This window comes from Carettochelys insculpta, chromosome 1, assembly GCF_033958435.1.
Source record: "Carettochelys insculpta isolate YL-2023 chromosome 1, ASM3395843v1, whole genome shotgun sequence".
In the NCBI taxonomy this organism is placed as follows: domain Eukaryota; kingdom Metazoa; phylum Chordata; order Testudines; family Carettochelyidae; genus Carettochelys; species Carettochelys insculpta.
Window position 1 is genome coordinate 350,869,343 of NC_134137.1, and position 22,158 is coordinate 350,891,500.

The window sequence follows — 22,158 nt, forward strand, 5'->3', positions numbered from 1 at the left end:
TTCCCCCACTGACAGGGCAGCACAGAGCTGTGTGTTATGGGGCCTACCCCACTGACATGGCAGCATAGGACTGTGTGAGGGATCTACATACCTCCCTCCCCCACACATACACAGCCCTCAGTGCAAACAACCTGTGTGTGCTTGTGTGATAGGGCCTATATATTTCCCCTACTCCCAGACTGGACACGTCAGGCTTGATGGAGACAGTATGTGTGAAAGAGCCTCCCTGCCTTAGTTTCCCCCATCTATGTGCTGTGCACAGACTTCTCCCCCAGAACTGGGAAACGTGGGACATTCAGAAGAGGTTTCACCACATACTCCTATTCCCTACTTTTTCTTTGGGCAGTGCAGGGCATGGGTAAAGGATCTTCTCCCATTCTGTCAAGATTGACTAGAGTGGGGCTGCGTGAAGGGGCCATAACAAAATCTTGTTACTGCATTGTCATCTGACCTGGATTTACTTTGCCTGCTTGAATGAAATAAGTGTGTTTATTGGAATAAGTATTCTTCGGACATAATAGTACCCATTTTGTTCAGCAGCATGATACAATCATTACAGGAGGCTTTTATACAAATAATGCAGTTAATTTCAGTTTGTTAATACTTCCCTAAAGTTTTTAGTAGTACAATATTTAACATTTGTACAGCAAAGATGCATGCACTAGTAATTCACAGAAAATAATTTTGTTAGAATGAGAATTAGGCATGAAAAATATTAGGTCTTCTAATTCTTTCTTCCACCTGTGCAGGATTCATCACATCAGTGTATTGTTTCACACTACCTTCAATTTTGATAACACTATAATGCTGAAATTCCTTTCTCTGAGCACTGTGCCTTATAGCAGTCTGAATAAGTAGACAAATCTCAAACCAATATTAGTAAATTCTCCCTTTGTCTCTCAGTTTAGGTTCTGAGACAGAAGAGATATTAGTAAATCCTCCCTTTGTCTCTCAGTTTAGGTTCTGAGACAGAAGAGAAAGATAAAACAGCTCTGAGTGGACTTCCTTTCTTTCACTTTCTAGTTATGCTTGAGAAGATTATCTACCACACCATCATAGCATGAGGGTAAAATTTCAAAATGTGCCTAAGGGATTTTAGGTTATTTACTACTCTCCGTTTCCTTATCAGAAGGAGATAAAGTTTTCTTGGTTCAGAAGTTTGTTTGAATAAAAACAGTTGTGGAAACAAAAATTAAACTATTTAGTTCTGAACCTGGCAAAGGGATTCTGTGCCCAGACACAGGCCCACATCAACCTCCACTGTAGGATGGGGTTTTGGTCATTGAAATATGTTATAGACAGGCAAATCTTTTGTCTCTAATATATACCATAAATGTTAAGTCACAGTTTTGACTGGACTTTGTTCTCTTGGCTGTTTGCTCCCAACTCACCCCCTCGCTTTTAACCTGAGCTTTACTGCAAAGCTGGCTGTCATCTCCCCTGTCCTTCCCATTTCACATATCCCCCCTTATTAGTAACAAAGCATTTAACCTCCCCACAACGCACACAGTGGAACATGATATTTGCTGCCATCATTGTTCACTCTGATTGTATGTTCTGCCCAATATCTGTGCTGTAAATTTAAAGTTGTAACTTGTGTGGAGCAGGAGTCTTGTGCTGTATCTGTGCAGTGCCTAGCACATATAAACACTCTTCTTTATGAACTACTGTAATAAAATACATTTAATCATATTGCATTTTGGAAGAATGAAATAAAAGTTGAGTGAGAGTTTCAGGGAAATCTCCCCCCATTGTTTAAGCAAATATGGAAGACAAGATGAGGGCAGGTACTCTACCCTACAGCTCCCTTCAATGGGAGCTCTGGTGGAGCTGCAGTGATAACTAGAGCAATGGTGTGCAATTTCCCTAAAATTGTCATTGTGGAAAAGACCCAAATGGCTCAGATTTGATGGTCCAGGACTCATTGTAAATCTTCAGACTTTTTAAAGTTTTAAAAGAAAATTTGAGATTTTTATAACTTCATCTTTCTGATTTTATATTTAGGTCATATTAATGTTGTTTTATATTTTAAAGTAGCTGGCATAGAATCAATGGTGTGTTAATTAATTAACATGGTTTTGCAATTCAGAAACAAAGTTTCAAACTTTGTATTCCACAACCTTGGTAGCATGAATGTACTATAACCTTTTATTAATTTCTGCTACCCTATTTATGATCAAATTCAATATCTTCACCATAGGATAATAGAAGTTTAGGATCTGAAGAGACCTCAAGAGGTCATCTGGTCCAACCTCCAGTTCAAAGCAGGACCAACCATAACTAAATCATCACAGCCAAGGATTAGTCAAAACAGGCCTCTAAGGATCAAAATTCAACCACCTCTTTAGGTGACCCATTGCAGTACACCACCACCATCCTAAGGAAAGTTCTCACAATATCCAACCTACACCTCCCACCACTGCAACTTAAGAGCATTGTTCCTTGTTCTTTCACCTACCACCACAAAGAATATAGTTTAGCTCTATCCTCTTTGGAACCCCATTTCAGGCAGTTGAAGGCTTGCTATCAAACATGCCTCCCCTTGCACTGCATTCTTCTCTTCTGCAGGCTAAATAAGTCCAGTTCCCTCATAAGTCACACACCCCAGCTTCCTAATAACTTTGGTTGCCCTTAGCCACACTCTCCAATTTATTGACATATTTTCTGTAGTGGGAGGCCCAACTGTGGACACAATGGAAATGTGGTCCAATATGCCTTTAGCCACTTTGACAAGTGCACACTGTTGTCTCCTATCCAGCTTCTTCCCATATACTGTAATCCCAAGGTCCTCTTTTGCAGAACTGCCACAGAGCCAGTCAGTCCCCAGCCTGTAGCAGTACAGGGATTCAGTCCATCTTAAGTGTAGGACTCTGCACTTGTTGAATATCAGATTTCTTGTAGCCCAATCCTCCAATTTGTATGGGCCCTGTCCCTACCTGCCCCCAGCATATCCACCACTTCCTGCCCCAATTTAGTGTCATCCACAAACTGGGTGATGGTGCAATCTATCATCCTGTTCATTAATGAAGATCTGGAATGAAACTGAACCCCAGATTGGTCTCTGGGGCACTTTATTTGATACCAGCAGCCACCTAGACATTGAGCTGTTGATCACTATCCATACAGCATGACAATCTAGCAAGCTTTCTGTCCAATTTATAGTCCATTCATTTAATCCATACTTTTAATTTACTGGCAAGAATAAGACAGTATAAAAAGCTCTGCTAAAGTTAAGGTGTTCACATCCACCACTTGCCCCATATCTACAATCTCATCATAGAAGGCAGTTAGGCTAGTCAGGTGTGACTTGCCCTTGGTGAATCCATGTTGACTGTTCCTGATCACTTCCCTCTACCCCAAGTGTTTCAAAATGGATTCCCTGAAGTTCTGGTCCTGCTCCATGATTTTTCCACAGGCTGAGGTGAGATTGGACAGTCTTAGTTCCCCAGATTCTCCTCATTCCCTTTCTAAATGATGGGTACCATATTTGTCTTTTCCAAACATCTGGGACTATCCCCACTCAACATGAATTTTCAAAGATAATGGCCAATGGCTCTGCAATCACATCAGTCAGCTCCCTCAGAAACATTGAATCTAGGCCCATGTACGGGAGCACATGCAGCTTTTCTAAATGCCCTTACCTCCTCCCCATTCTGTCCTGCCCAGTGCAGCAGTCTGGGAGCTGACTTAGTCTATGAAAACCCTGCATTGAATACTTCAGCCTGTTCCACATCATCTGTCACTAGATTGCCTCCTCTTTTCAGTAAGGCTATGTTTAGCTGGTGCAATAAGCTTGAACTAAGCTTTGCAATTTGCTCTATGCAAATACCATAACCTATTTTGAAATCTACTTGAAATAAGTTATTTCAGCATCTGGTGCTGTGTAAAGCCCTGTTTCAAGGCAATGAGGTGTACATGTATGCCGGAATAGCACACCTGTTATCTCAAATACTGTTTTGAGACACCAGGCATGTTGCATAGACATGGGCAGCTATTTCAGGATACCACTGTATCCTGAAATAATGCCCACCATCTAGACTAGCCAAAAGGTCCCATGCTTTTCCCAAACATATCTGTAGAAACTCTTCCTGTTGCCTTTCACATCCTTTGTTAGCTGAGACTCTGATTGTGCTTTGGCCTTCCAGATTACAGCCCTGCATTTATTTATTTTAATTACTCTCCCCTCCCCGCCATATTTGTTCAAGAACATCTCAAACCATAAAAGCTACAACCAGAAAATATGATATGCAATGTGCTCAGACTCTAACTTAAACCAAGGTCAGAGGTTGGTGTGCCTGGAAAGTGGGAAATGCCTGAAATCCCAGGATTTCCAAGAACATGGAAAGGGAGGGGGCAGAAGGAGGAGGGAGGTGAAAGGAAGGGATACAGATAGGAAGGATGCAATACTAAGAGTGGTCATAGGGGCAGTGGCAACATCAAGAGAGGCCACCAGGGTTGGAGCTCTGCCATCTTGTCTGTCACAAAGACTGGGTAAGTAACTCCCTGCCCCAAACACAGAGCCTGCCCCGGCCCCCAGATAGCCTACAGGCCATGGGCGGGGATGCTGGAGACCAGAGGCAGACCCCAGAACCTCACCCCACACAGACAGCCTACAGGCCACAGGAGGGGATGCTGAAGAGCAGCCCCTGGAGCCTCGACCTCCCCAGACAACCTGCAGGACATTGGAGAACAGCTGGAGAGAGGGTAGCTCCTGGAGTCTATATCCCCCCCACCCAACAGCCTTCAGACTGTGATGAGCCAGCCCCCAGAGAGCCAGCAGGTCACAGAACAGGGTGCTGGAGGCCAGGGGAGCCTTCAGAACTTGGCTGTACCTAGACAGCCTGCCAGCTGTGGGGTGGAGGGGCTGTTGGAGGGGGCAGCCTCTGGAGTGTGACCTCTCTTCAGACATCCTAAAGGGGACAGGGAGCCAGCTGGAGGTAGCTTGAAGAGCTCCCCCCACCACACCCACACACTATGCAGGCCAAATGGGGGCCATTGGAAGCTGGTAGGCAGCCCCCAGATCCTCACCCCTGCTTCAACAGCCTAAATGCTGCAGCGGGGAGGAGAGGTAGCCCTCCGAGCCAGGTTACCCTGCCAGACAGCCTGGAGGCCATGAGGGGGCACTGGAGGTGGGAAGCAGCCCCCTGGAGCCTGGCTAGCCTCTGGAACACCCCACCAAGCAGGCTGCATGGTGGAGGGGGCTACTGTAGGCAACGATCAAAGCAACCCCCAGACCAGTGCAAGGCTGGCGTGAGGGAAACTGGAAACCAGGGCCAGCCCACAGAGTGCTCCTCCACCCCAGCAGCCTGCAGGATGGGGCAACCACCACCCCAAGCAAAGACTCCTGGAGAATCTGCAGGCGTGGGAGACAGCAGCAGGCTGGAGGCTGCCCCAGAGTTTGCGCTCACCCCAACCCACATCCCCAGAGTGCAGAAGCAAATTAAAGTAATTCCAAATGCATAAGGCAATCATTCTGTAAGAATAAAGCTGAGAGTTACATATGTGGGGGAAGTTTCAGCTTGACATTAACTTAGCCTAAATGCTTGGCAACGCTATCCTGATTGTATCAGGGAACATCTAGGAGGATGTGTATCCCTTGTGTATTATCATGCTACTGGATACTTTTATTAACCATGTGTGTCAGGATTCCAGTGATAATTCTGGGACTTACACCTTGGGTGACAGAAAATTTGCCTTTGGTTGCCCCTGCCCCCCACCTCCCACACACACACTGCAACTGTGACATATATTTAGAAAGGGCTTATCCAATGCTCTGTACACCACACAAATATTAAAATGTACAGTTTCATGTAGATATTCAATCCCCACCTAGTTTTCTGCAAATACTATCTCCATCCTTCACATTACTAGTCTCATAAGCATTTCCCAGTCCAGTATACTGAGACACCTCAGTCATGCCCTGGTGATCCTGAAAGCATCCCTCCCCTGGATTCCTCTTCCAGAATTACCACTGAAATCCTGACAAAAAATTAATTTTCATCACTAATGTTGATAAAAATGAGTTAATTTCAGATCACAGTACAAAAACAAGACCACAGTGAACTAGAGGGGGAAGTCATTTCTTTGCCAAGATGCTCTTCTAGCTAAATCTGTCTCCATTCATACCAGAAAGGGATTGGTTGCTCAAGTTCTCTAGTTGTGTCAGCTGCCATGTTGAAACAAAAGACAAAAGGCCCCCCATCACAGATTCACTCACCACTAGGGCAGCACCTCCTCCTGACTACTCTGGGGTTTAGTTCCAATCCAGGGCTGCTCTGTCTTTTCACTCTTGCTAGGGACCTGCTCCCTCTTTGGGTCTCCACATACCTGTCTGGTGCACTAACTCACAAACAAAAAGTAACTCTTCAGTCCTCCTAGGCCATCCAAGTTCACTTGATCAGATGCCTTCATCCACTCTCAATCTAGGGCTAGGTCTAGTGTCCTTTTCCCCCCACGAACTGCAAGGGGAACCTGGGCCCACTCAGTACTCTGGGTTCAAGTTCAGGGTCTCTATGTCCAGCAGTTATAGTCTGCTTGCTACCAGATCTTGTTATTTCTCCAGACTCCTTCCTAGTTCTTTGCCCTATTTTCTGTCTTTCCATCCTCTTTAGGTTTCCTAATCCAAACTCCTTTCTCCAAGGGCAACTACTTGGCTCTTTAGCCCTTGAACTCACTCCTGTTCTCCTAGTGGGTAACTACAGGCTTTGTCTTCTACAGCTACCTTCTGGTGGTAGATTCCTGGCTTTATACAATCTCTTCCTACCCTGTCCAGCTGGGCCTTTCAACCTCTCGCTCATCCCCTGTGAAGTCTATCATGTCAATTCATTTGACAACCAAGTCTGCCCGGTGTGAGGGTGAACACCCCACCACAGTATCACAAGTGGATGTGGACAAACCATTAGAAAACTTTAAAGGTCAAAACCCCCAATATTTTTAAAACTCACAAGGAAATTGTAAATAAATGTATGTGCTCTGCACAAGGCTAAGTTCACCTAGAATCTGCAGATAGCACTGAATGTAGTCACTTGCCGTCTGAGTAATGCAGAATGCTGTGCTCCAAAAGGTTTGCAATGACTACCATCTTTATTCAAAGATTCAATTCAAAATGTGGGTTATAATCTTGGAAGCCTAGAATGGTGCAGTACTTGAGTTATATACATTACCTTTTTTCCCCCCTTGTTATTAAAGCATCTGTACTTCAGTTGAGCATGGCATGAAAGCAGAAAATGTGCTGTTGAAAAACTGCGGTATTAAATATGTTGTCAAAAATTTCTTTTATTATTCTAAGGATTTAAAAATAAATAAATTATATAACTGGTTAGCCACTTAAAGGTTTGGACTTTATGATGTGGAATGTAGTTAGTAGTCCTGATTTAGAGACAGTGGGCCACATACCCAGCTTGTGTAATAGATGTAGCTCAAATTACTAGAGCTATGCTGGCTCACACCATCTGAGGACTGACCTGATTGTTTCATGTTCAGATGTGAAGGTTTACATATTAGCTCCCAACAGCATTACTAGGAATTACAGTCCTACCTTCTCATAACTCAACTTCATATTACATTCTGAAAATTATAATCTGCTTTGAAGAACTAATTAACTATTTGCCACCTTTCAGGAGCAGAATCATACTTAAACAAGAAAGGAAGAAGCAAAAGGCAAGTTATTGTAGTTATTTGTAATCTATTTTACACAATTAAAATGTTTACCATTGATTTCATGCACAGATAATTTTTCAAAATAGTTGAAGGGAGGTACAGCACTTTGGGATTGGACTAATGGGCATCTCTTCAGATTAACTTTTCAGGATAAAGTTATTTTATCTGGGAAAGCCTCCTGCTGAAGTTCTGATAAATTATTTGTGTGCATATTTCTATATACAAGTCTAGTACAAAGTTTAGTGATTTCTTATCCATTACAGGTTGCGTCTCCCTTATCCAGCATGCTCAGGACCTGACAGGTTCCAAACAGGAGAATTTACCAGACAAGGGAAGGTGGAGACCCCTTGCTCCCAGGGGCTGCTACAGGGCTCCAGCTAGCTCCTGCACTACCCCACCCATGCCACATGCTTCCAGCCCTATAGCAGCCTCCCAGCCGCTGCTGCAGCAGGGCAGGTGTGGGGGGCTCCATGTCTCAGCATTGTGGGGCATGTGGGAGCTCTGGTCCCATCCCTACTGCAGCCTCCCAGCTCCTGCTGCTGCGGGGCAAGCAGAGCTTTGGATCCTGGACCCACAGAAACCTCCCTCCCTGTAGCCATGGGGAAAGCAGGGGCTCTGCTGCTCCTGCACCTGACTGCTAATCTCTCATCTGACAACATTTGTGGCCCTGCTGGACAAGGGATGTTGCTGGATGAGAGAGTATTGCATTTGAGAGTTGCAACCTGTACAAATATATGCTGTTTATGCAGATACACTAAGGGATGGCTTGCAGATTCACAGTCACCAAATACTGTACTTGGTCATTTCTGCTAACAGCCAATTACATATAGATGGCACTCTTTCTGGAGGTAAGCAGAAGAATGTTTAAGTACTTTTTTCTCATTTCCAAAGTACACTGAGAGGCTAAAATGCTGCCTTGATATAAGCAAAGGAAACATCAAACAATAGACAAGAAAGTGAGAGAGAGAAGGTGGGTGTATCGGTAATAAGATTAGATATCCTCCTTCGCAAGAGCTGGGAGCAATATAGCTGATCTGGGAAGCTCAGGCCAGGGGCCTGTACCTACCCTAGAAACAGAAAAGACCACAGAGACTAGACTCCAAGTACTACCTTTCACCAAGCCACTGAGGAGGCAGAAAAGCAATCTTGTAGGATCAAAACAAAAAAAGCAGTCAAGTAGCACTTTAAAGACTAACAAAATAATATATTAGGTGAGCTTTTGTGGGACAGACCCACTTCTTCAGACCATGGCCATGCCAGAACAGACTTAATATTTAAGGCACAGAGAACCAAAAGTAGTAATCAAGGTGGACAAATCAGAAAAAAAATTATCAAGGTGATCAAATCAGAGAGTAGAGGGGCAGAAGGTGGAGCGGGGGGGCGCGGAGTGAAGAATTAGATTAAGCCAAGCATGCAAACGAGCCTCTATAATGACCCAGTAACAGCAACAAAGGGTCCTGTGGCACCTTATAGACTAACAGAAAAGTTTTGAGCATGAGCTTTCATGAGCACAGACTCACTTCGTCAGATAATGACCCAGAAAATTCCCATCCCAGTTCAAATGTGTTAATGTGTCTGTTAGTAATCTTGTAGGATGTATCCAGTCCCAGAAGCAGATTCTCACAGTAGGGTGACTTTCTGCAGTCCATTTGTTACCCACTCACAGTTTCCCAATCCCTTTGATATGTAAGTGATGTGGGCAGCTGGTCATTAAAGGCTAATTGGGCGAATTAATAGTCTCACAATTACGTTGTGTGCTCCAGTGTGATTGATTGATAGGTTTTACGGGATCGGGTTGCTAGCCCAATGTCCAACCTTCCTCCTTTTTCATCCGGGCTTAGGACTGGCAATGGCGGAGTTACAACAGAAACAACAAGTGCAACCAAACAAAATAAACAAAACCTAATTCAGTGCGAAGGTATCAGCTCTTTCTCTATGATGGCGCTAAATGAAAGCCAAAAGGAAATTCAGCGCCTGATGCAGAGCTCAATCCTAAGTGCCAAAACCACGATGAAAGTCGGAACCTGGAACATACGAACATTATACCAGTGTGGAAAGCTAGCGCAGTTACTCGTGAATTTGACAGCTACCGAATGGACGTTCTAGGCGTTAGCGAGATGAGGTGGTTAGGAAGTGACAGGATACTCAGTGATGGAAAGACCTTTTTATGCTCTGTAAATGGTGACCAACATGTGCACGGTGTAGGTCTGGTACTCAGCAAGGATGCAACGCAGGCATTAATTGGATGGAAGCCCATGAGCGAGCGTATTATCACAGCAAGGTTCCAGTCGAGGCATGCAAAGACTACTGTGATTCAAGTATACGCACCAACTGAGGATGCCGACGAAACCGAAAAAGTCTCATTTTACGACCTTCTGCAAGACACTATCAATGGTGTCCCCAATCATGACATGAGGCTACTTATGGGCAATATGAATGCACGAATAGATAGCAAAAGACAAGGATGGGAACACGTGATTGGCCCATATGGATCAGCAACACAAACGAGCGATAATGGAGAGTGCCTACTGCTGTTCTGTAGTATGAATAACTTGTGTATTGGAAACACCTATTTCTCACACAAAAATATTCATAAGAAAACATGGCGACTTCCTGATGGCATCACTAACACCGAAATTGACTATCTCTGTATCAGCAAATGCTGGTGATCAGTGCTGTTAGATGCAAGAGTGTATTGTGGAGCCAATATTGGATCGGACCATCATCTTCTGGTGGCATCGCTTCGCCTTCGCTTAAAAAGAAAAAGAGAAAGGCAACCACTCCAGTCCTTCGCAGTTGAAAAGCTGAAAGATCAGGCCATGGCTGAACAGTACAAGCTCGAACTCAAGAATCAGTTCCAACAAATGCATCGTGAAACTGAACTCAAAGACCAGTGGACGCAGTTCAAACAAGCAGTGACTAAGAGTGTGGAAGAGCTGGCTGGCCAAAGAAGAGGCACGCAAACAGAACGCTGGATACAAGACAGAACCTGGAAACTGATAGATAAGCATAAAATTGCGAAACAGCATAGAGACCAGGCAAAATCACCAAACAAGATAGCAGAGGCTATTGCAAAGTACCAGTTGCTGGATTGTCAAGTTAAGAAAAGCTGTCGGGCTGACAAAAAAAGAATGGTTGGAACAGAAGGGTGCTGAAGCAGAAGAAGCAGCTAAGAAATGTGACACCAAGACGCTGTATCGTATTGTCTGAGAATGAACGGGTGCAAGATGCAGTTCCAATGCTCCTATCAAGGATAAGAACGGGAAGATCTTACTTAGTAAAGAAGAGCAAGATGCACACTGGATAGAGCACTTCAAAGAGATATTAAGCCAGCCAGCTCCAGCCACAACCTACGATTTTAGTAATTCCAACCCTTCTGACGAACTAGAAGTAGACCAAGGCGTGATCAAATTTGAAGAAACTGATAAAGCCATTAGATCGCTGAAGAATAACAAGGCCGCCGGTCTTGACCAAATCATGGCCAAATTACTAAGGTATGGGGGCAACAGTGTCGTGCAAGAACTAACAGGGTTGTTGAACGCATGCTGGCGAGCAGAGTGTGTCCCAAGTGATTGGAGGAAGGGAGTGATTGTTAAGTGACCAAGAAAGGGGAACGTCACCAATTGTAGTAATTGGAGAGGCATTACGCTCCTATCAGTCCTGGGCAAAGTGTTTTGTATTGTCCTGCTCAGGAGGCTTCTGGCTGCAGTGGATAATACACTACAGGAGGAGCAGGCTGGATTTCGGCGCAGACACTCATGCAGCGAGCAAATTTTCACGTTGCGCAGCATCATTGAACAGAGTATTGAATTTCAACGGCCGCTCTCAATAAACTTTATTGATTTCAAAAAGGCATTTGACAGCGTACATAGAGTCATTGTGGAACATAGTTATGGTATCCCGCAACGCTACATCAACACCTTCCAAAATCTTTACCTAAACGCCAGTTGCTGTGTGAGGACCAATAGTAGTACAACCAATTTCTTCAATATTGACTCTGGTGTGCGGCAAGGGTGTGTTCTATCACCATTCTTGTTCCTTTTGGCTTTGGACTTCATTATGAGGAAAGCAATGTCCAGGATGAATTTTGGTACCTCTTGGGAAAACCAGTGCCGGCTCACAGATCTGGACTTCGCCGACGATATCGCGCTGCTTGCAGAAACGGGCAAATGCTTGCAGGACATGACAACAAGTTTAGAAAAAGAAGCAGGTAAAGTTGGGTTGAGGATAAACAGTAATGAAACAAAGGTGATGCAGATCGGAAAAGCTCAGGCGAACACACCGATAGTGGTCGAAAGTCAGTCCTTAGAAGATGTTCAGCAGTTCACCTATCTTGGCAGCACTCTGTCCAATGATGGGGATGTCAAGGCAGATGTCAACTGCAGGATCGGGAAACCCTCGGCAGTGTTCCAAGACTATGCCCAATTTGGGCTGTGTCAACAATTGGCCTTGCTACAAAGCTTCGACTCTATAGCACTGTTGTCATGTCCACTGCAATCTCCAACAGTGAAACATGGAAAAACACTGCAAGAATATCACATAAGCTGAATGTGTTCCACCAACGATGGCTGCGCAAGATCCTTGGTGTTACCTACATTGATCGCATTACTAACGAAGAGATTCTACGAAGATGTGGTCTGCGGAGACTGCAAGGTGTTGTGGCAGAGCCTAGATTGCATCTTGCTGGACACATCTTGTGTCTTTCAGATCATCTTCATCCAAAGGTAGCAATGCGATGGACACCAGCTAAAGAAAAGAGAAAGAGGGGAAGACCACTGAAAACGTGGCAAAGCACAGTTAAAGAAGACTTTAAGAACATTGGTATAACGTGGGAAGAAGCGGAAACAGTGGCATCAGACCGAAATCTCTGGAGGGCGCGTGTTGCCCAATGTGCCCAGATGCACAGGCGGACCTACGCCTAAGCCTAAGCTCCAGTGTGATAAAGGGGGCAAAAGGTATCCAGAGACACTCCAGGAGCTGTTTAGACAGTAACTTTAAACAGTGCATTTACTAAATGTAGAGGTGATGAAAATGCACTCTGTGGGGCTGTGTCTGGATATGTGCTGAAAGTGGGATTTTTGAGGGTGGAGACATTCACACAGTTCTTGTGTTGTGAAGGGGAAAAGATTGAAAACAAAAAGCGTGAAGAAGGGGATAAAAGTGGTAGACAAGGAAAGTTATGAGATAAGCAGTGTTAAGAACTCTGAGGGAAATGAAAGGCTTGAAAGAGGTGAACAGTAGGAATTGTGTTCATTTATATCAGGGTTGAATTTGACCACCTGTCTTCTTAATTGAAAGTAGTTTTATCTGATGCATATGTATGTTTTGTAAAGATCAATATCATAATAAACTGTGTGGCAGGGCTCACCTTGCTCCTGGCCTCTGTTTAGTCCACTGTCCCACTGCCAGGATACCATTGCCCTTCTTGAGACAGAGGGAGGGAGATGGTGGTCTGGGGGGAACCCAGGCCCCATCCACTCATTCCAGGTTCTAGCCCAGGGACCCTGTGTGGCTGCTAGTGGTGGGAAAGGGCTCCCCCGATTATGAACACTACAGCTCTTCCCTGGGCCACTTCCCCAGGTGATTCCTCCCCCACTGTACCTCTGCCAGCTAGTGGCGGTGGCAGCAGCAGCAGTACATTCTCCCACCTGGTTTGGCTCCTCCTGTGTGATCAGTCTGCTTCGCCTTACACCAAATCTCAGGGCCTTAGCCCTTGCAGCTGAGCACTCCTTGCCTCTACTCCTCTGGTGCTTCTAGAAATGCCCCTTTTGCCTCTCTTCCCTCCCTTCCCCTCCTCTCTATCTCTATCAACTAGGCAAATGGTTCTTTTAAAAGCAGGCTTAAGTTGGACCAGCTGGCCCCAATTGGCCCTGGAGCGGCTTCCTCCCCAGCTGCTCACACTCTGCTTGTTTGCCAGCCCTGCTTTTCCCTCTTGTCCTCACCCCCACCCAGCCTTGTCACACCTTAAATATTGTATTTATCCTGGGAAACAGTTACTAAAAAGTCATATCTGAAATCTGTCAAGTATCACATGAAGGCAGTTCTACTCCAATCCAAAATTATATTCCCATGAAAAACAGTACACCATCTTGTAACTTGGCACAACCTGGAGTCTTTGATATCCTTATAGTGGCTAAAATGAACAAGTTTCCATTGTTCAGTATTATTTGCTGCATTTGATACTGATGAGCTCAGGGTTATTATTAATAATCTGTTCTCCTGCACAAAGCTTGTCCCCCGCATTGCTCTGAATGGAATTGAAGGGTAAAACTGAATTGTTTAGACTTTTGCCACAGGATGGTGCTATGGGATTTTCTTTTTTCATTTTGTCATAGGACAGTATATTCTGTGCTACGAAAGACTGTCTAAGAGAACAAGAAGCTCTTTTCATATTTGTGGGTGGCGATATGTATATAATCCTTGTTGATGTGCTTGCTAGTTTATAAATGTGAAAAATAGAAGTTGTTTTTCCTCAAAGGAATCTTAACAATTTTTTTAATTTCGTACAAAGGTTTTTAACTGTTTATAGGTGAAGATTGGAACAATGAGCATTCAAGGAGTAAATTTGTCCAGCAGAAGCACCATCACTTATATAGCTTTAAAAAGAAATTCAGATTTGTACAAAAATAATCTTTTTTAAACAAAATGAAAGTGAATTTAAATCCCAGATTTGTGCATGTAGCAATCCACCCATGTGATTTTGTTGATATTTAAGTTAATTGTACAGATAAATTATGAATATGCACCATCTGTGCTGCTATGGTGCTCTGTAGTTTATATCAAGTAGCTACTTTTCTGTCTTTTGAAAATTATAGGAATTCTTTGAAAAGAAAAAGCTTAGATCAAAGATGAAGCTGCTAGGAGTATCATCACCCCCCAAAACTTCAGCAGTCAGTTTAGATCTCCTCAACCTGTATGTTGTTAACCAGATATCTACCAGAAAAGATACTGCTGGTGAGTCTAATACACACTTTATAGCTGGAAGATGCATTTATTGTAATAGATAACTGCTATTGCCTCAATTCTTCTGTACTTCCTTGTAAGATTATAACTTATAGTTCCAACAATTCCATTTGTTTTCAATTAAAATCTAACTGGAAGTGAAAGCAACCATGCAAAACAGTCAGAAGACAAAAGAGAAAACCAATAATTTCACCTGCAGGGCAATGCACCACTCTCCACCTGGCTAAGCAGCTGAACTTGTTTCCTCATACATCCCTTTTTTGTTCCCTGTGACCTTCTTACTTAAACATTCCATTCATAAACTGCTTCCACCTTCCTGGCTCCTTTTACTGAACACCCAACACTCTGGAATAGCCTATCACTACTCCCATGTCAAGTCCTTCAAATCCTTCCTCAAATCCACTGCTTTCAGAGTCTTCCTACACTGATCTCCTCAAAAACATCTCTACACCTTGGAACCTTAATTGTAGTCCTGCATTGCATTGAATGAATTATACTCTAGAGGCCTTGCCTTTCAAGATTTTCCATGGGCTGTGAGACTACCTTAGCCCTCAGAAACTAAGTATAACAGAGACTTGCAGTGCCCAAAACCTGATGGATTAAAAAAATTGTATTATATAATGGACTGTAAAATAGACTTACTAATGAGTTCAGGTAGCAATAATGGCAAATAAAGCAAAATGGGTGTATTTTGTATTGATTGGGTAGAATGAAGAATGGGTTCTGTATTCTTATTAAAATTCAGAACTCTCAGATCTCTCTGTGACACAGATACTAACACTCTGAACGCTTACGTCACAGACAGAGTGAGAAAACCAATCCATGTGGATATGAATAGAGGGTTAAAAACTCCAACTAGGAGACACAATATAGAACTTCCTACATCACCACAATGTACGTCATCTAAAAGCGGCCTAGAGGACATCCAGAACAGGTACTTGAATAATTATGGACATTAATCAAACATTAATGAAGTTCAGAAAAGCTAAGAGCTCTATGCTGTCATTTCTTTCTTTCTTTCGACTGATAAAAGATATGTATTTTAAACTGTCAATCCAGGAAGGCAAGGACATTTGCAAAAATTGAAGAATAGAGTCAGAACAGTAAAACCAGCAACTTCTACAAGCCCAAATAAGAAACCCCAGCTGCATAGATACTCAATCCACCCTACCAGTCCCTCTCACGCTACTCCCTTGTCAAAAGCCTGACTAAATAGACTGAATGTGCTGAAGAGCCTCATTGTTGACAAAGAAGATGCTGTCAATAGCTCCCTTTCTTTTTTTTTAAAACTGAGATGGAACACCTCTGCTGACTGGTGATGAAAGGGTATAGCTCTCGAAAAGAAGCAGTCTCTGAAGTAAGCAGTAGGTGCCAAACCATTTTAATCAAAACCAACACTTAAAATTCTACCTGCAAACTGTCAATAGCCTTTGCAGACTCTAGGGCACTTGTGCCACCTGGTCTCAGCAAGTTAGACTCTGTAGAAAGGGGGCTGCTGGATTCTGTAGCAGTTTCTTTGGCAGTATGTGAAGCACACTGCAGTAGTTTAATGTTAAAAACATAAGAACATAAGAGTAGAATATTGGGTCAGACCATAGGTCCATCAAACCCAGTATCCTGTCTTCTGACAGTGGCCAATGCCAGGTGCCCCAGAGGGAATGAACAGAACAGGTAATCCTCAAGTGATCAATTCCCTGTCGTCCAGTTCCAGCCTCTTGCGAACAGGCTAGGGACACCATTCTTGCTACTCCTGGCTAATAGCCATTGATGGACCTATCCCCCATGAATTTATCTAGTTCTTTTTTACACTATACTATAGTCATGGTCTTTGCAACATTCTCCGGCAAGGAGTTCCACAGGTCAACTGTCCGTTGAGTGAAAAAAATATTTCCTATTGTTTGTTTTAAATCTGCTGCCTATTAATTTCATTTGGTGAACCCCCTTGTTCTTGTGTTGTGAGAAAGAGTAAATAACAATTCGTTATTTATTTTCTCCACACAAGTCATGTTGACTTGACAAAGGCAGGGATTAGAGTAGTAAGGTCTGCATGCAGATGAAATTGTTGTAACCATCTAGTTGGAGCAAGATGTAAAACATTGTCATGTGATTGTTTAATAACAGCTGGCAGTCCAGCAACAGTCCAGATAAATATAGGTCATATTTACCTAATAGGGGGCTGTATCCTGGAAAACAGTGACACTAAACAGGATGTAGAACTTACAGAGCTCCCAAGGTGATGGTGTGCCAAAAAGCACTAATGCAATCCTTGGATGTTTAAACAGGAGAGTAGTAAGAAGTACGGAGATGAGACTGATACTGGAATATGGCATCCAGTTCTGGGGTCCACATTTAAAAGGAATTTTGAAAAAAACCGGAGAGGGTGCAGAGAAGTGTTATACAGAAGATAAGAGTAAATTATCTAATGGTCCCTATGACTTTAAATATGAAATGGCAGACATGCACCTTCCACAGAAGGACAGACACACTTCCCACTATATTTTCTCATTTCTGTCCCCTTCCACCATCATCTCAGCCTTATTCAGTATAAGGTCTACCTTGTTAGGTCATTTCATGCTCAAGTGTCTTCCAGACATTGGGAAACACAATCAACAGCACTGGCTACAATGGATAACATAGAAATATAGAGACCCGGATGTCATCTCCCCCTACTCGTAGCTGATCTTATGGGAGGAAGGTGCTTGGAGGAATAGTGAGTGTTTGGGACTCTTCCAAACAGGAAGCAGGGAATCTGCTCTCATGAGGTGGTATCTGTGTTGCCTATGTTGTGACCCAGATAGTCCTGTCTTGAAAAGATTTTCAGGGACATTGTATATTATAGGTAGGAAAACAAATACAATATTTTAGCATTAAAATAGTTTCACACCAGTGTTTTAGTTCCAATTATATGTATCACAAACATCCTTACCTATATAAGGGAGTTTGAAAATGTATATTAAACAAACAAAAAGTCATGGATGGGATATAGATTTTCAAAAATGAATTTATTCCTAAGTGACATGTATTCCTTTACTTGCGTAAAACCCTGCATACAGTAGCTGTATCTAAGCAGCAGCCCATATATTTAGACATTATTTTGAATCCTCAATATTTCAGTGCCCAGTTTGAGAAATCTTAAAGGAGCTAGATTTTATGATGGACTGTGGTGGTGTTTAGAACTCTTTGAAAATAAAGCCCTTCTACGATGTTTTAAGTTAGGTATCTAAAATCATAAGTCTGTTGACAATTTTGGCCAAGAACTGTAAGTCACATATATTTTTCTTATACATTGTTGCAAGGATTCAACAACAAATATTGGAGAACAGAAGAAAGCATCTCACACACAAGATGAAATACCAACCGCAAGTATATTAAATATGCATTTCTAACTTTACATCAGTTTTTGTAAACCAATGAGACTTACAAAATGTTTTAATCAATGCCTAATTGCATAGATTTTGATGTGAAATGAAGCTTTAATGCTATCCTGCATCATTACAATTATCTGCCACAGTGTTCTAGATGTTTTCAAAACATTGAAGAGCAGTCTGTATTCCAAGGTGTTTACAGTACAAGGATAAACATGCACAGAGATTAGGGGAAAGGGAATGTTATCAACAAAAAGCTAACTATGTAAAATGAACATAAAGTTGGTTTGATTCCTGATATGCACCTGACTGAGATGAGTCTTTACCTGCAGGCAGAGCATGGGATGTGGGGATGAATTCAGAGGAGTGTTCCATGCGTAGCTAGTCGCAGAGGTTATTGTAAACAGTTGGGAGTGCTGGCAGAGCACAGGCATGGGAGGCAATGTGAAACTTGACAATTGAGGATAAATAGGGAAAGAGCAGGGTTATAGAAATCAAATCTGCCCTCCAATCTTGTTTTCTAAAGCACTGAGACAAATTCCACTTCCATTACACCTGTTCAACTTGATGAGGTTGTAATGTTGAAGTAAAACTGAGAAGAGCATTTGTCCCTGAAAAATCCATGACAAGCATTTCAAAAAGTATAATGAATTTAAGGTAGATGACATAAAGAGACCTGTGCAGTCTTTAAATATGGATGTGAGACCACAGGGGAAAATATTATATCACACATTGCTTTGTCTTTTAGTGGATGCTACTGGATAGTATTATTGGACTAATTTAGCCTCACTTTTACTTTCACTATTTCATATACAGTAAACCCCCAACTTATGCGGAGGTTGTGTTCTTGCGCAACCCCATGTAAGTCAAATTTCGTGTTACCTGGGGGAGCCAGGTCAGTTTCCTGTCTCCTGTGAGTGGTGGGCAGCCAGGAGCCCACCGAGAGCAGCAGTGCCGGCTCACTCTTAGGCTTTTAGATGTAGCAGCATTTGCAGGCAGTTCATGAAACTCCATTCTTCAGATTGTCAACAACTGAGAAACTGGGTTGTGTCATCTTGCACCAACATAATCCATTAATTGAATCAGTTCTGTAGCTGAGACCATTAGAACATGTGCTCTATTATGTTAGGCCCTTGTCTGTCTAGGCTAACCAAACCATGTTGTCCTCTGTGTGTCACAACAAAACTCAGTTTTGCTTTGGTAATATTTGTGTATAAGGCCTTAGAATGCAGATATTAAACTACAAGATCTCTGCAAATGTTACATTTCTAATAGTTTTCATGAAAAACATCCTTTGAATAAAGATATCAGCTGCTCACATGCAGCTGCTAAACACAGATTCTTCTGTGAATAAAGAGAGAGAACTTCTCTGGACCTAGTAATTGAGCCAAGTTCTCAACTGGCATAATCCACTGATTTCAGTGCATTATGCTGGTGGGAGATTTTATCCATTGTTCCTAAAGACATACAGTGGGCCAACTTTATTAGAGCAGGAAAGACAGATCTATTTGTAGAATTAAATTCTATGTTTGAGCAGAAGAGAATTACTTAGTCTGTGTTAAGTGTTTGGCTACAAAAACGTATTTTAACATTAACCAAGATCACAAATTGCAAATAAATTACTTTCCCTAGACTTTACTTTAGTAAAAGTCTTCCACTATAGTTGTGTCCCTCATAGGCCGTGTCTACACTAGCCCCAAACTTCGAAATGGCCACGCAAATGGCCATTTCGAAGTTTACTAGTGAAGCGCTGAAATGCATATTCAGCACTTCTTTAGCATGCGGGCAGCCATGGCACTTCGAAATTGATGCACCTCGCTGCCGCGCAGCTCGTCCCAACGGGGCTCCTTTTCGAAAGGACCCCGCCTACTTTGAAGTCCCCTTATTCCCATCAGCTCATGGGAATAAGGGGACTTCGAAGTAGGTGAGGTCCTTTTGAAAAGGAGCCCTGTCAGGACGAGCCGCGCGGCAGCAAGGCGCATCAATTTCGAAGTGCCGAGGCCGCCCTCATGCTAATGAAGCGCTGAATATGCATTTCAGCACTTCATTAGTAAACTTCAAAATGGCCATTTGCGTGGCCATTTCGAAGTTTGGGGCTAGTGTAGACGTAGCCATACTGATTAGACAGAGAGAAAGAGAAAGAGACCATTTTTTTTAGGTGGGTATAGAATGTCCAGAACTCATTTGGATAAAAATTAACATATGAGGCTCTACCTGACTTCCACTTTCATGTACAGATTTGTGCTTGCTCTTTGTATGTGCAAGGACCTTCTAACATGCTGCACATACAGGTGTTGGGCTGCGTTGGAAAGTATGCACCAGCATTTGAATCTCCATGTTTGTTTGCATCCAAAAATAGGCACACAGGGCTGAAAAACTATCTAAAAAATTGAAGTGGGTGAAATATATCCATTCCCAACAAGGCCTGAAAAAGTAGGTGTGACAAAGTCCCTTGTCAGCCCCTGTGGGTCCCTGCGCTTCCTGGCGGTTCTCTGTTGTGCCTCAGAGACTCATAAAGACCCCTTATCTGCCCAGGCCTTTCCAAAGGCGGGAGTCTCCACTTAGTGAGCCATCCTCATCATAGGCAAGTCCAGAGCGGGGAGGATAAAGCCAGTCCCCTTGCAGGCCTGCGCCTGCTCCAGTGGAGTAATCCCTCTGGGGAAGGGTGGGGGGAGTCCACACCCACCCTCTACCTTGGACTCTGGCCCAGGGTCCCTACGAGGACAAGAGGCAACTGGCAGGGCCTCTACCCCTGCCCCAAAGTAGCAACCTCACTCTGGGCCACTTCACCCACCGCTTCCCCATGGTACCTTCTCGCTCGCTCACTCACTCACTCACTCACTCACTCACTCAGCTCTGCTCTGCTCTGCTCTGCTCTGCTCTGCTCTGCTCTGCTCTGCTCCTCTCCTCTGGTGCGCCTTCCAAAAACCTTCCCCCCGCTACCAAATGGGGAGCCTTTTATAGGGCGCGCAGGGCCCAGCTGACCAATGAGGGCTTGGGCCTAGTCAGGGAACAAAAAAGCATTGGCCCACCATCCAGTATACCATCCTTCTAGAAGGTTCCTGAAGCTTCCAGGTAGGGGTCTGCCACATATCCTCCCCCCCTACTCAACAGCAGGGGGTTGGGCAACTTGGGACGTCATGCAGTGCATTCAGGAATGTCCATCTGCATTCCCGTTTAGTTTACCTGCCTGTGCTGTACCCTAAATTGAAAAGGCTGTAGAGATATGAACCACTGGGTCACCCTGGCATTCTTTTCCTTGTTCCCCTGCATCCACTGTAGTGGAGCGTGGTCTGTGACCAGGATAAACTGACGCCCAAGAAGATAATATCGTAGAGCCTCCATAGCCCATTTTACTGCAAGGCACTCCCTTTCAACAACTGCATATTTTCTTTCCCTGGGGAGCAGTTTCCTGGTGAAGTATAAAATCGGGTGTTCCTCTCCTTCTATCACCTGGGGCAGGACCTCCCTAAGTCTACGTCTGATGCGTCTGTTTGTAGGATGAATTCTTTGGTGAAATCAGGGGCTATCAACACCGAATTATTACACAGAGCAGTACAGAGATCCTTGAATGCAGCCTCAGCTGCCTCTGACCATTTTACTGGGTCAGGGGACTCGCCCGCGTAGCAAAGTGGGGAATGAACCGTCGATAATACCGCACAACCCCCAGGAAAGCCCGGACCTGCTTTTTCCATTTAGGTTGAGGCCACTGTTGAACGGCCTCTAGCTTGTTTAACTGTGGCTTTACTATCCCCTTCCCCCCAACATATCCAAGGTATTTGGCCTCAGCAAACCCCACAGCGCACTTAGAAGGGTTTGCCGTGACGCCCGCTCACCTAAAGGTGTCTAAGACGGCCTCTACCCATTCCAGGTGGGTTTCCCAGTCCAGGGTATGTATCACTATGTCGTCTAGGTAGGCGGCTGTGTACTTGGTGTGGGGCCGCAACAGTTTATCCATCAGGCATTGGAAGGTGGCTGGTGCCCCGTGAAGACCAAATGGGAGAACTGTGTATTGAAATAGTCCCTCAGGTGTGGAGAATGCCGTCTTCTCCTTGGCGTCTTCAGCCAGTGGGATCTGTCAGTAGCCTTTGGTTAAGTCTAGTGTGGTCAGGTACTGAGCATTGCCCAGGCGGTCCACCAACTCATTGATACATGGTATGGGATAGGCATC

The 22,158-nt window shown here is 43.8% G+C and overlaps 1 protein-coding gene across 1 annotated transcript in view; it reads left to right on the forward strand.

Moving 5' to 3' along the window:
* Nucleotides 1-22,158, forward strand: part of REDIC1 (regulator of DNA class I crossover intermediates 1) — a 48,359-nt gene that overhangs the window by 405 nt on the left and 25,796 nt on the right. Inside the window, exons 2-5 of the mRNA XM_074984138.1 lie at nucleotides 7,620-7,659; nucleotides 14,475-14,613; nucleotides 15,424-15,556; nucleotides 17,919-17,985. Coding sequence (XP_074840239.1) covers nucleotides 7,620-7,659; nucleotides 14,475-14,613; nucleotides 15,424-15,556; nucleotides 17,919-17,985 — 379 coding nt within the window. The remainder of the gene's footprint in view (nucleotides 1-7,619; nucleotides 7,660-14,474; nucleotides 14,614-15,423; nucleotides 15,557-17,918; nucleotides 17,986-22,158) is intronic.